Raw genomic sequence first — 13,488 nt, 5'->3', positions numbered from 1 at the left:
ATTTTCTCCCATCAGAGAGAAAAATTAGTTAGAAAAACATTTAAAAATCAAAGTCCTTCTGGAAGTAACAGTAATTCTGCCCTCCAGGAAAACACCATAAGTTCTCCATTATTAGCTCCTTGCAGTCTAATTGTCCGCGGCGTCCCCTTATTTCTACATCATAAGTCTTTGATTATTGTTGCTAATTACACTATTAGCACAATGGAGGGGAATAATTCGTCATAATCGCTCACATTTATCATAATTACCCAAGTTTACAGTCACCTACGTTTAATGTCATTTAGAGCGGCCATCGGTGGCGGTTGCTGCCCAAGGACGAACTCCATGGGTGTGTGGATGTGTGTGTGTGTGTGTTTGTATTTGCATTTGAAATGTCACTTGGACTCTAGGACAGAAGGCAAAGGTCAAATCTGACACACACACACACACACACACACACACACACACACACTCCTGCCTGTGTTTCATCGTCCTCTCATCAAATTGTTCAACAACATTTAAATATTTTCAGTGTTGTAAGCACACTGTGACAACAGATCGGCAGTCCTCCAAACTGAAAAAATAATAATAATTATTATTCAGCTACGACAATGAGTGTTTTCTGATATCATTATCATCATTAACTTGCTCAGATTTGGTCATTTTTCATGCTTTACGTGCAGAGCTCTGTTTGCATTCTCATTTTACGTCTCCTCTGAAAGCGGTCGGATAGGGAGGGACTTGTCGTGGATATTGATTGCCGTTTACAGGAGCCAATAACGAGTGTGTGTTGCATTGCAGCCAGTGCTATGAGCTAGTATCAGCTACAACCTGTGAACCAGCGGTGTCCAGTCTGGCAGTGAATACAGTCTACTGAGGTGGTTTTCTGGCCGGGTTTGGCTCCTGACATGCCGGAGCTGAATCAATTCAGTTAGCTACACAGCTGACCGAGCTAACGCCATCAATCTTTCCATCATAAAGTCTGTAATCACCTCTGTAGTGTAACGTTATTCCCTGTTGGTCTCAGAGTCTGTGCTCGGACCAGTCTGACCACTGAGCCCGGTTCTGTTGCCTGCTAATGGCAGATTCAGTTAGCAGCAGCTATTTTTAGCGGTCAAACCTATTGTTTAAAAATACTGACAAAAGATCATAAATCTAAACTTTGTGTTTTTCTAGTAAACATTTGAATGACAGCTGTCCATTCAAAATATATAATACAAAAACTGAGTATTGACGTCTTTTTGGACTTCTTACATTTGTTTTTGTGAGTCTGTCAGAAACAATCCAAACTATTAAATAACTATGTATCCTCCAGATAAAGTTACCAGGTAGAAAAACACAACCAAACACCCATAAAAGCACCTCACCATACACCATTAGAATATGGAAGGATGAAGTGGTGCCCGGAGTGTGAAACTTCACAGAGAAACAAAGTCAGCGGCGATCGATCGGAGACTCCCTGGTGCACCGAGGAAGAGGCAGGTGATGAACGGAGGAATACTGGTGAGGGAGGACGAAAGAAACAAAGACGCCCAAGGAGGAAAAGAAAGAGGAGGAGGAGGAGGAGTAAAAGACGATGTAAATAAATGGAAAAGCTCAGCCGGACACGTTAGCAGGCGTGGTGTTCTCCAGGTATCGACTGGAGTGAAAACTAATGATGAAGGCGCCTGTGGAAATACATTACTCATCGTCTGGAGAGGACGACGCTATGAATTTAATATTAAAGAGAAAAGTAGGTGTTTACTGGTGTGAGGGAATCTGAACCCTAAATCTCATGTTTGAACAGGTGTGAAGCAACACGTATGTGTATTTCCACATTTATGTATATATATATTGATAGAAGAGCAGGACACAGAATTAACTAACTGATTCTTTTTTCCACAGACAGATACAAACTTTCAAACAATCTCGATGGACGATCATGGATCCAGAACTTCAGGGTTGAGCGTTGGCAAAACTCTCAGTATGTAGCAGCTGATAAAAATGCCATGTATTCAGATCATACATTCCAACTATACTGATCAATAGTGAGGTTTCTGTCCAGCATTGTTAAGCAAATGTTAGGAGTCGTTCTTGGAGATAAACAGTTGGTGGCCAATTCTTTTTGTTATGTACATGAGAAACTGAAAATGATGCTGGTTACATGCTGTAATTAAATTAATTTACTGGGGCTGGATGGAATATGAAGGTTCATGCCAAAACATAAACCTTCTGAACAGCCACAACTTCCTTCTTTCCTTTGATTTTGTACTGTATTTATTGTATCTGTGCTCTCCAGTAGGAGCTGAAAAAAGTCCCTATCACAATGTTGTTGTTCCCAGTTCTTGCACTTGCAACTGTCTAAATATAAAAGTTCCTCCCGGCTGAAAACACCCTTTGAGTTACAATGACAGAAGGGAGTTGTGTTGATATTTTAAAGATGTGGGATTCCCAAATTCTTGACTGGACGATTGAAAAACTGATCCGTGTCTGGACCGGACCAAGCTGAAAAAAGTCCCTCTCAGAACGTCATTGATGGTTCCCAGTTTCTAAAAGAAAAATTTGCCCTGGACTGAAAATATCTTTCGCTTCACCGGCACCTCAAACAACACCGTGACAACCTTGTAGACCATTTTCATTGCTGGTAAGACAACGATGGAGAACACTAAACAAAGCACAAGTGGTTCAATCAGAACAGTTTCACGTCTTTCCTAGAGTTTGAACACTCACATTGCTTCACATCGTCTATGGGAGAAATGAACAGACCTGTTACCCTGGACACCTGATATAAGCCCCACCTCCTCCTGGGAAACACTCATACAAATTCATACCAGCCCTCCTCCTCCTCCTCTTTTTATTCCACCTCTCTTTCTCCAGACAAATTAACATTAAAGAACACATACATGAATCTTAATCCTCCGTCTTTCTCTCTCTCTGGTCACATTATCATTGGGGATCACTCCTTCTCATTCATACATGTCCATCTGAAACCTCTCCCTCCCTTCTCTCTCTTCTTCTTTGGTCAAATTAACATTGCTAAGCACTCATGCACATTCAAACACGTCCCTACATCCCCTGCCTCTCTTCCTCTTTCTTCTTGTCTCTTTCTCTCTGGACAAATTAACATGGGAGAACAAACACCTTTGTCTTTATCCTCTTTCTTTCTTTTTGCTTCTTCTCTCTCTGGTCAAATTAACTTTGGGAATCACTGAGACGTTCATATAAACCCCCTCCGTTCCCCTTTCTACCTCTTCAACGTCTTCATATCTTTCTATCTTTAGGGCAAATTAACATTGGGGGGAACGCCCGTCCATGTTTTACATCATTTATTTTCTTTCTCTACAGACAAATTGACATTGACGAACATGTATATATGTCCTCACATCCTTTACATTTCCAGTTCGGTGCGTGGGGAAGCTCGGTTAGAGGTTTGCAGAAAGTCAAAGAAAAAAAAAAAAGAACAAAAACCTCAAATGTGGAACTCCAATTAATTTAAAGCCCCCCACCCTCCTCCTCTTCAACCATCACCAGCACCAATCAGCCAAGAACAAATCCGCGGCAGATCTAATTACCGTGCCGTCTCCGAAGACCCTGGCCGCCGCGAAGCCAATCTTTCCCTCCTTGTTTGAACAGGCTGATGAACTAAGGGACTCGATGGATATCAAGTCATTTTGTTTAATTTATAAATGGATTTTCCCCTAATACTTAAATTATCATCAGCATGAGAGAGAGAGAGAAGCACAATGAAAACCATTTGGAAGGTAAAAAGTCTTGAACATGTGGTTCAGGGACAGGATGGAGGGATGAAAGGATGGAGAGATAGAAAATGGCGATGGAAAGAATCCCAATGAGGAATGTGTCCTTTCCCCGTTTACAGCAGTCGCTCTAATTATATTCAAACCTACAGCAGGGAATGCTGGGATGTTGGGGACAAGAGCATCAAGGTTAGAGAGTCGGAGGTGCTACAGAAAGAAGAAATAGCTAAAAGAATGTGGATTTATTTAAAGGAATAGTAATAGCATTTTGAGAAATACACAGATCAGAATAAAGATAGCAGCCAGTTAGCTTAGCATAGCATAAAGACTGAAAACAGCTAGCCGAACACGTCTAAGGTTCATTAATTACCATATTAAATCTAATTTATTTTTAAAATAAATTGCACATTTAGTTGTTATGCTATGCTAAGCTAATTGGCTGCTGACTCTTCCTTCTTAATAACTGATAGATGTGAGAATGATATTGTTCTTTTGATGAAGTTTTGGCAGGAAAGCCAAGTTCTTTTGATATTTTAGAGATGTAAAATTCAAAGTTTTTCCCAAATTTTTGAGTAGATGAATGAAAAAGGTATCTGTGTCTGGACCAGACAACCACAAAACCAGTCTCAATCATGTCTGCTGATGGACTTCTGAAGGTTGAACTGATTTTTCAGACTATTCCAACACTCCTTATCCCCTTCTTCCTCCCGACCTTCTCCTTCTATCCCTCCTTTATTTTCATGACCTTTTATGTCATCCTTTCTTCCTCTTCTGTTCATTTCTTTCCTGAGAACACTTTCTCCTTCTGTCTTGCTCTTCTGCACTGTTTACACAAACGGTTCTTTGAAGAACCTCAAGACAAACGTTTTTAGTGGAACTAAAAAGATGTTGAATTTATGATTATTATTTTCTGTTTTGTAATTATATACAAAACTATATAAACAATTATCTATAAATAACAAACCACACTGTTTTTTTTTTCATTTGTTAATCAGGAATTACAGTTATTTCTCATTTTTGTATTGTATTTTTCTACTTTCTTAAATGAATACACATCTATGTAAAACTTTTAGATAAAGTTGTTTTAGTACATTTACATTCAGTCTCTGTCACTAGTTCCATTCCCGGTTCCCCAAGTGTCCTTGAGCGATCCCGAATGGCTGTAGCATTGGTGTGTTAATGCAAGTTTATGCACTGTAAAAAATGTCAGTGCCAAACCACTGGCACTGCCAAACCATGACAGTAAAAGATCGTGAAATATACCATGAAGCATGACTGTGTTTTCCTGTATACAGTAAAACACAGTCATATTTCAGAACCTTTATGTATACATCATTTTCAGTGAAAATTTATACAGAATAAAGCAGTATTTTATATTAGAGACTGTTTATTGTACAGTAACTATGGATGGCTGTGGACAGAAAGACCCGTCCATGGTCGATTTACTTCAATCCGTTATTCCTTCTATTGATCATAAATCAAAACTTAGTTGTTTTCATCTGTGTAAAAAACAACTAATTTCTTCCCTCCTTCTATCCTTCCCTCATGTCCTACCTGGTTCGGGCGTCTCGGAGTGCGACGATGACGAAGCCGAGGACGCCCCGTCTTCGTTGACGGCTCCCTGGGACAGAGACATTCCCCGGCCCGGAGGAAGTTTCATGCCGAGCTGCTCCGCCATCTCCACGTGATCGCCAGGGTGGATGTAGTCGAAGACACTGCTGCCAGTCAGCTCCACCTGCACAAATAAACAATGAGTTAATCTTTTGTTTCCTCGACTCGTCTTCATTTCTCATCTTCGATACTCCAAACTAGTTTTGGAGAAAGTGTAACTTCTTGTAAACATTTTGCTTTTTCTGTTGACATCTCTTCATCATCATCCTCATGAAACTCTTCCCTCTCTATCCTATTCAAACTTACATCAGGGAATGCTGGGATACTGAAGAAGAGAGCATCAAAGTTAGGGGGTTGGAGGTGCTACAAGTATCTAAATGAAAATTAAAAGAATAATCAACATTTTGGGCTTGATGAACAGTTAGCAGCCAGTTAGCATAGCTTAGCATAGCATAAAGACTGGAAAAAAGCTAGCCAAACACCTCTGAAGCTCAATTAACTAGTCGCTATGCTAAGCTAAGCTAATTGGCTGAGAATGATTCTTCTGATCAACAAAAGTACTTGACAAAATGTTTGACCGTTGTTTATTTGAGTTAAGTTATGAAGCGCTTGTCCCCGTTCTCCTTTACACTAAATCCTTTCTTTCTTTTCATCCTCCTTTCCCCCTCCTGTAAACACTTTTTCTTCCTCCTCTAATCCAGACTTTCTTTACTCCCTTCCCTCAAGTCTCTTTCCTGCATCCAGCTCGTTTCACTCCTCCTCCTCCTCTTCCTCCTCCTCTAATCCGTCCCTCTGCGAACGAGTGTCGTCTTTTCTTTTTCATGGAAATGGAATAAATAAGCTTCTTCTTATTAAATAAATACAGAGTCCCTTCACCTTAAAGACTCTCATTAGCGGAGATAGAAGCGGATTTGTCTTCGTTAATTGGGGATGAGACGAGGGAGCGCCGCCAAAACCACGGCGTTACGCTACACACCCACACACAAAAAAAAACAGTGTGTGTGCACAAACTGATTCATGTCAAGGTTAGAAACACACACAAACACTTTTACTTTTTGTGCATTGAACACACACTCACAATTAAACACACGATTTTCAACGGGGTCATGTGATTGATGTGCTCCGTCGTTTAACACGCGTGTTTTCATTTGTGGTGTACCAAAAACATTGTGCACATTTATTTTCACATGCTAATCTGGTTATGTACTGTATGTGTGTGTGTGTGTGTGTGTGCGTGTGTGTGTGTGTGTGTGTGTGTGTGTGTGTGTGTGTGTGTGTGTGTGTGTTCAGGTTTTTGGGGGTCCACTGGGACTAAGGGGATTACATGGGTGTAATCCCTTTAATAAGAAATCCCTTTAAGGCAATTTAGTCCCCTCATAAAGTCTCATCTGGAGCAGAAAGTGATGATTAAGAAATGAGACTGATCACTGACTCACACACACACACACTTACAGAGGCGCGCAGACCCTGGTGCACCATGGGAGTTAGTGTTCATGTTTACACGTTACAGTGCTAATTGGATCTACATTGTTCTTCCTCGAAATAACACGCCGACTTTTAATCAATTAAAACTTGGCACAACTATTTTACATAAAGTCACTGTTGGAGCTAATTACACAGAGATAAGAAATGCAGAGATGGAATTAGACATTCAGACAGTTACTGCAACAACACTTTAACTGAATTATCATACAGTAGACTGGGACAAAAGCTCATTACTGTAGACTAATATGTGCCAGACTGAAGCGTACAGTCCAATCAAGACATGATTTTCTGAAATGAAAAAGTTCCACAAAGTTTCAGAACATCAGCAGAGAGTCGCACCAATTTATACAATGTCGTCCTTCACTGAATAAAGTATGCACAGCTCTGTAATGTCCCTGCCGCAATGCTGTTTTGGTCCGTTCTCCACGTAGCTTCTTATCCTACAAGGAGCGTTTCAAGAGCGTTTCACCCAACAGACTTTGTCAAAGTGTAACTAAACCCTCAAATCACTTTTTTCAGATGAAAACCAGTGTATACGGGTATTTAGTATGGTTGTTGTCATGTACAAATCTTGACAGTTTAGTGCAAAGCATCTGAATTACACATATTGCTCTATAAATATCTGTTTTAGAGCAATATGAAGCTCAGTGTGATGGCTCTTGCCGCTGCCATCTTGGCAGTCCTTCCTCTCCCGCCTAATCAAAAAATTGGCAAAGACCAAGCAGCAACCTCCGTGGCTAGGAAATGAAGCCAATGCAGAAGAGCCAAAAACTGCAGTTCCTCAAACGTCCACTTGAGTCTGGCTCCAGAAGTGAGTCAGTCTCCATAAGTCCCCATGTTCAAATGTCCAACTTCACAGCAGAAATAAACATGTTTACAGCCTGGTACAAAAAACTGTTTTGGTCTCTGTAGCTAATTTCCCCTGTTCATGACAACTGTACTGAGGGTGAATTTATATACAACTCACCTGTTCAGATTATATTAAGACTTAAAGTTATGCAGAATTAACAGCGTGGACGATTTGATTGTCGTCACAGGTGTCAATACAGATGGCAGATGGCTTGTTTATGCACTGAGGTGTCATTCAGTCCGCCTCAGGTCCACCGAGCTTTACTTATTGTTAACATTAGCAATTAGCCACTTTAGCTTCAAATTGCTAATGGCTTGATCCCAGCGGTGTGAGGATCTTGAAATGTCAATAGAGATGTAAACGGGGTCCGGCTATGACGCGCAGCTGAACGGTCGCTCGGGCAGAGGGCTCCGCATGCTTTGAAGTAAATTGTAAACTTTAACAGTTAATATCGAGCGAATTGTGACCAAAACCAATTCTATGGTGTGGACGTTGTATTATGTCGAGGAACCGAGGGAGAAAACGGACAGATAAACTACAAAAACAAGACGTTGGACTTTTACAGGAAGACGAACAAGGAGTTGACAATATGCTAAGTCAGGACGAAGCTAGCAACGTGAGTGAAATCCTGTCAGCTATTCAGTCACTCAGTAAAGACTTAAACGCGCAACTAGGTGAAGTCAGAAACGAATTCTCCACGCAGCTGCACGACGTGATTTCGTCCAACCATGAGATTAAAGAGGCTATAGGCACATTCTCCGAAAGGCTCACTCAGGCCGAGAGTCGCATTAGTGCGGCGGAGGACCAGATCGCCTCGCTCACAGAAGCTACTGACACCACACGAGAAAAGGTCCACAAGCTAGATATGCAGATGGAGGAGATTGAGAACCAGCGCCGACGTTGCAATCTAAAGCTGGTTGGAATTCCCGAAGGCTTTGAAAAGCGAGACTGCCGCAGGTGTTGAGCATCGAGCATCAGCTAAACATCGAACAAGCATATCGCCTGGGTGCGACGCCGTCAACACAAAACCAACAACAGAGCGCGACGAGGCCACGCGTTGTGCTGGTGAAATTTCTGTCTTATCATGACAGAGACACCGTGTTGAAAGCAGCACGTCTGAAGGAGGTTAAACTCGAGAACAATCATGTGATGTTCTTCCCGGATCTGTCACCAAAGGTCCAGAAACAACGAAAACTTTTTGATGGCGTAAAACTACGGCTGAGACACTTGAATAGAGACTATGGACTCATATTCCCTGCGCGACTGCGAATTTGGCACGAGGACACCTGGCACTACTTCAACTCTGTGGCAAAGGCTGATAAGTTCATCGACAAGCTGCGGCCCTGCAACTCCGAGGAACATGGGTAATAACACTGGTTCTGGTTAATAATCTAGATGGACAATCATAACAGATAATATAGCTGCTCTTGACATGGTAAGGTCATATTTGTCAGAAATAAGCCATGGCCATTGTGGACTGTGGAACATTTTCTTTCTTTGTTGGTCACAAAAGATTTTCTTTTTCTAATTTCTTTATTATTTTGGCGGAGTTTACATCCAAAGTTTTAATTTGTTATCTAGTGGTTACTTTTCTCTATTTTGACTACTTGTTGCTCACTGCTCCTTTTATAGGATCAGGTGGAAGCTTAGCTGGGACACTGATCATTGGAGGGAGGTTGGGATGTGCGTTTTTGTTCGCACTGGGGTGATGTTTTGCCTTGTTCGGGATAGGCTTAGGTTTAGTGTGTTGTGTATTTGTTTTGAAGGCACATTATTGAAAATACTATATGTTCTGATTATTAAGACAACAGTGGTAATGTTTAATTTTCAGATGACATCATGAGCAGGAATTTAAGGATAAATATGATTTCATGGAATGTTAGAGGTCTTAGAAAGTTGGTGAAGCTAAAACAAGTAATATCCAGACTGAAACAATTAAAAACACAGATTGCCTTCCTCCAGGAAACTCATTTACTGTCATCTGAACTTGCGCCTTTAAAAAGGAGATGGCCAGGGCAGATCATAGCAGCCTCATATTCTTCGCATGCAAGAGGGGTAGCAATACTTATACACTCCTCTATTCCATTGAAAATTCATAGTACCATATTAGACCCGGCAGGCAGATACTGTGCTGTGCGGGGTTCCTTATTGGGCCAGGATGTTAATTTAGTATGTGTGTATGGGCCAAATAATGATGACGCTCCCTTCTATGACAATTTATTTCTGACTTTATCATCACTATATGGCAGCTTTTGCCTAGCAGGGGACTTCAATTGTACTCTGGATCCAGCTCTTGACAAATCCTCAGGTATGGATGTCACACACATTCAAAGCAGGAAAACAATTCAGTACCATATAAATAAGTTGGGTCTCTGTGACATTTGGAGATACAATAACCCGTCTAAACGTGAATATTCCTGTTACTCTGCTACTCATAATTCATACTCTCGTATTGATTATTTTCTTCTGTCTAAATCTCTTATAGAAAACGTGAATGAATGTGGGTACAAAGGTATTGTCATTTCAGATCACGCGCTACTGCTGCTCTCCTATACTATTACTGGAGCTACCAAAGGACCCTCAGTGTGGCGACTAAGCCCAAGATGGATCCATGATACTGAGTTTTTGACATTTATTGAGACAAATATTGACGTCTACTTTAAAATAAATACTAACCAGACGTCAGCATCTATTAGATGGGAGGCGTTCAAGGCCTTTATCAGAGGTCAAATGATCAGCTATACAAGCAGTATCTCAAAGAAACAACATATAAAGCTGACAGAGCTGGAAAAAGACATTAAGGAATTGGAAGAAGAATTTACTTTACACAATACGATTGCGACCAAACAAAAACTGGACATTCTTAGGGCTCAGTATAACGAGTTGTCAGCAAATAAGGCAGTGTCTAGTCTAATGAAATTAAAACAGACATTTTATGACCAAGGGGAAAAAGCAGGGAAGCTATTAGCTTGGCGTATAAAATCATTAGGGAATGAAAGAGCAGTCTTTGAACTTGAGTCTGAACTAGGAAAACCAATTACTAATTTACAAGATATTAATAATAATTTTCAGTCATTCTATTCAAAACTATATACATCAGAAACTAAAGCAACTCCTCACTCACTTGGACTTTTCTTAGACCAAATAGACATACCTATACTAGACGACAACGCTCAAAAAGAACTTAACTCCCCAATGTCCCGGTCTGAATTATCAGAGGCTATTGATAGTATGACTGGAGGGAAAACACCAGGGCCCGATGGCATTCCAATTGACATCTATAAAAAATTTAAAGGTATGCTACTTAGCCCCTTGTTAGATATGTGTGAAGAATCACTAGAGAAAGGAGAATTACCCTCAACATTAAAGACTGCACTCATAACCTTAATATTAAAACCTGACAAACCTCCAACAAAATGTGAATCATACCGCCCAATATCTTTGATCAATAATGATACTAAGATAATAGCCAAAGTTCTTGCACGCCGACTAGAGAAATATTTGCCATCTATTGTTGAGCCAGACCAAAGTGGTTTTATTAAGGGTAGGCAAGGTTTCCACAATATCCGTAGGGTGTTAAATATTGTACATGCTAAGAAAGAGGCACCTGACATGGCCATAATAGGTCTTGATGCTTTAAAGGCATTTGATATGGTTGAACACACATATTTGTTTGAAGTTCTTAAGCGTTTTGGTATAAGCGGTTACTTCCTTGACTGGATTAAGACTCTGTACTATGACTCCAGAGCATCAGTACTGACAAATCACATAGTATCCAAACAGTTTTCTCTCTCCAGAGGTACAAGACAAGGATGTCCCTTGTCACCCCTTCTTTTTGTATTGGCTATAGAGCCCTTGGCTATTGCAATCAGAAACAACCTTAACATAACCGGTATTAACATAAATGATATTGAGAATAAAATAGCACTCTTTGCTGATGATGTAGTTGTTTTCCTGACCAACCTGAAGCAATCAGTACCTGCCCTACTGGAATGTATAGAATTATTTGGGAGTTTTTCTGGCTATAAAATTAATGCAACAAAATCTACTATTATGTTCCTGAAAAGTTCAGAAAGATCAACTCCACCACTACACACTCCCTTCAGAAATATTCAGGACAGTTTTACCTATCTTGGAGTTAAAATTACACCAACAATAGAAACACTGGTACCCACTAATTATGACCCCATAGTTGAATCTGTGATAGGTTCTATAGACAGATGGAATTCCCTACCACTATCCATGATTGGTCGCATTAACATTCTGAAAATGAACACTCTTCCTAAACTTCTTTACCTCTTTCAAACCATCCCACTTGCCCCTCCTACCAACTTTTTTGCCAAAATGAAGCAGATCTTTTGTAATTTTATTTGGAATAATAGACGCCCCAGGTTACGCATGACCCTGTTGTACTTACCATATGATAGAGGTGGGTTAGGAGTCCCTTTTCTCCAAGGATACTACTGGGCTGCACAATTGAGAGCAGCTGCCTACTGGTTTGACACTACATCACTTCCCACCTGGGTGAGGATTGAAGAAAGTACAACCTCAAAAATCCCCCTCAAGCTGTATCTTCATTCAGCAAAGCTTTCTATTTTGAAGAAACTCACCTCAAACCCTTTTGTTAAACATACAGTGATTGTGTGGCATGAGGTATTGAACTACTTGAAAGAAAATGCTGCTTTGTCCCGATTCACTCCTATTTGGGGAAATAAACATTTCACACCAGGTACCAATGATCTTGGCTTTAAGATATGGGCTAATAAAGGTATCAACAAAATATCAGATCTTTATGATAGAGATGTACTTTTAAGTTTTACTGATCTCAAACAAAAATTTAATATTGATGCTAAACACTTCTTCAAGTACTTACAGATTAGGCACTTCATAACAAAAACTCAAAACTCCTTGAGCCTGCCCTCCTTGAACTCTATTGAAATGATAGCTGTGAATTATTGTGGTAAACCTGGACTTATCTCCCGTTTCTACCAAATAATCACTACAAAACCAAAAGAATCCTCAGAGGATAAAAGACGTGCCTGGTGTCTAGATCTTAAGGAAGAAATTACTGTTGAAGAATGGAAGTATGCATGTTTACAGAGCCAAGTCCAAACAATAAATACTCGGTTCAAACTACTTCAGTACAAATGGCTTATGAGAATATATATCACTCCTGTAGCACAACGTCGTATGGATCCTAACACACCTGATCTATGCTTTAAATGTGGTACACACAAAGGTACACTATTTCATTGCCTTTGGGAATGTTCCATTATCCAGGAATTTTGGAAGGAGATAATTACAACTTTGTCTAAGGTTATTGATACATCTCTCCCAGTATGCCCTAAGCTTTGTATACTGGGACTTTTCCCAAAAAATTGTGCACTCAGTAAGTATGAGAAATCAATGGTCATATATAGTCTACTTGAAGCAAAGCATAAAATTGCTTTGTCATGGAAATCTATGTATAGGCCATGTAAACAAAAGTGGGCAGAAGGACTATTGCATTGTATTGCTATGGAGAAATTGACATACTTGATCAAGGGGAAGTATAACAGATTTGTTAAGATCTGGGATGCGTTTATGGAATTTGTAAAAGGAGGAGGTCTATCCGACACTGTGTAACTTACTGTCCTTTGTTTGCTCATGTCACTCTTTTATTTTACTAACCAATGTTAATGTCCAGATTCTATATCTACTGTTGTCTCTGATGATTGTGTCTGTTAATGTGCCTTTTTGTTCCTTTTGTTCCTGTTGCTTTGTTTTTGTGCATATGTGCCTGTTTGCTAATTAAGTGAAAAATCAATAAAGATATTTGTCAAAAAAAAA

The 13,488-nt window shown here is 40.1% G+C and overlaps 1 protein-coding gene across 5 annotated transcripts in view; it reads right to left on the bottom strand.

The window, feature by feature from the left end:
* npas3 (neuronal PAS domain protein 3) overlaps nt 1-13,488 on the bottom strand; it is a 307,791-nt gene that overhangs the window by 42,009 nt on the left and 252,294 nt on the right. For all 5 annotated transcript variants that reach the window (XM_019263216.2, XM_019263215.2, XM_019263217.2 and 2 more), the window contains one exon: nt 5,268-5,448. In XM_019263216.2, coding sequence (XP_019118761.2) covers nt 5,268-5,448 — 181 coding nt within the window. The remainder of the gene's footprint in view (nt 1-5,267; nt 5,449-13,488) is intronic.

The sequence above is a fragment of the Larimichthys crocea genome, chromosome V (assembly GCF_000972845.2).
Source record: "Larimichthys crocea isolate SSNF chromosome V, L_crocea_2.0, whole genome shotgun sequence".
NCBI lineage: Eukaryota > Metazoa > Chordata > Actinopteri > Sciaenidae > Larimichthys > Larimichthys crocea.
Note: the sequence above shows the minus strand (reverse complement) of the source record. Positions and strands in the feature narration are given on the sequence as shown.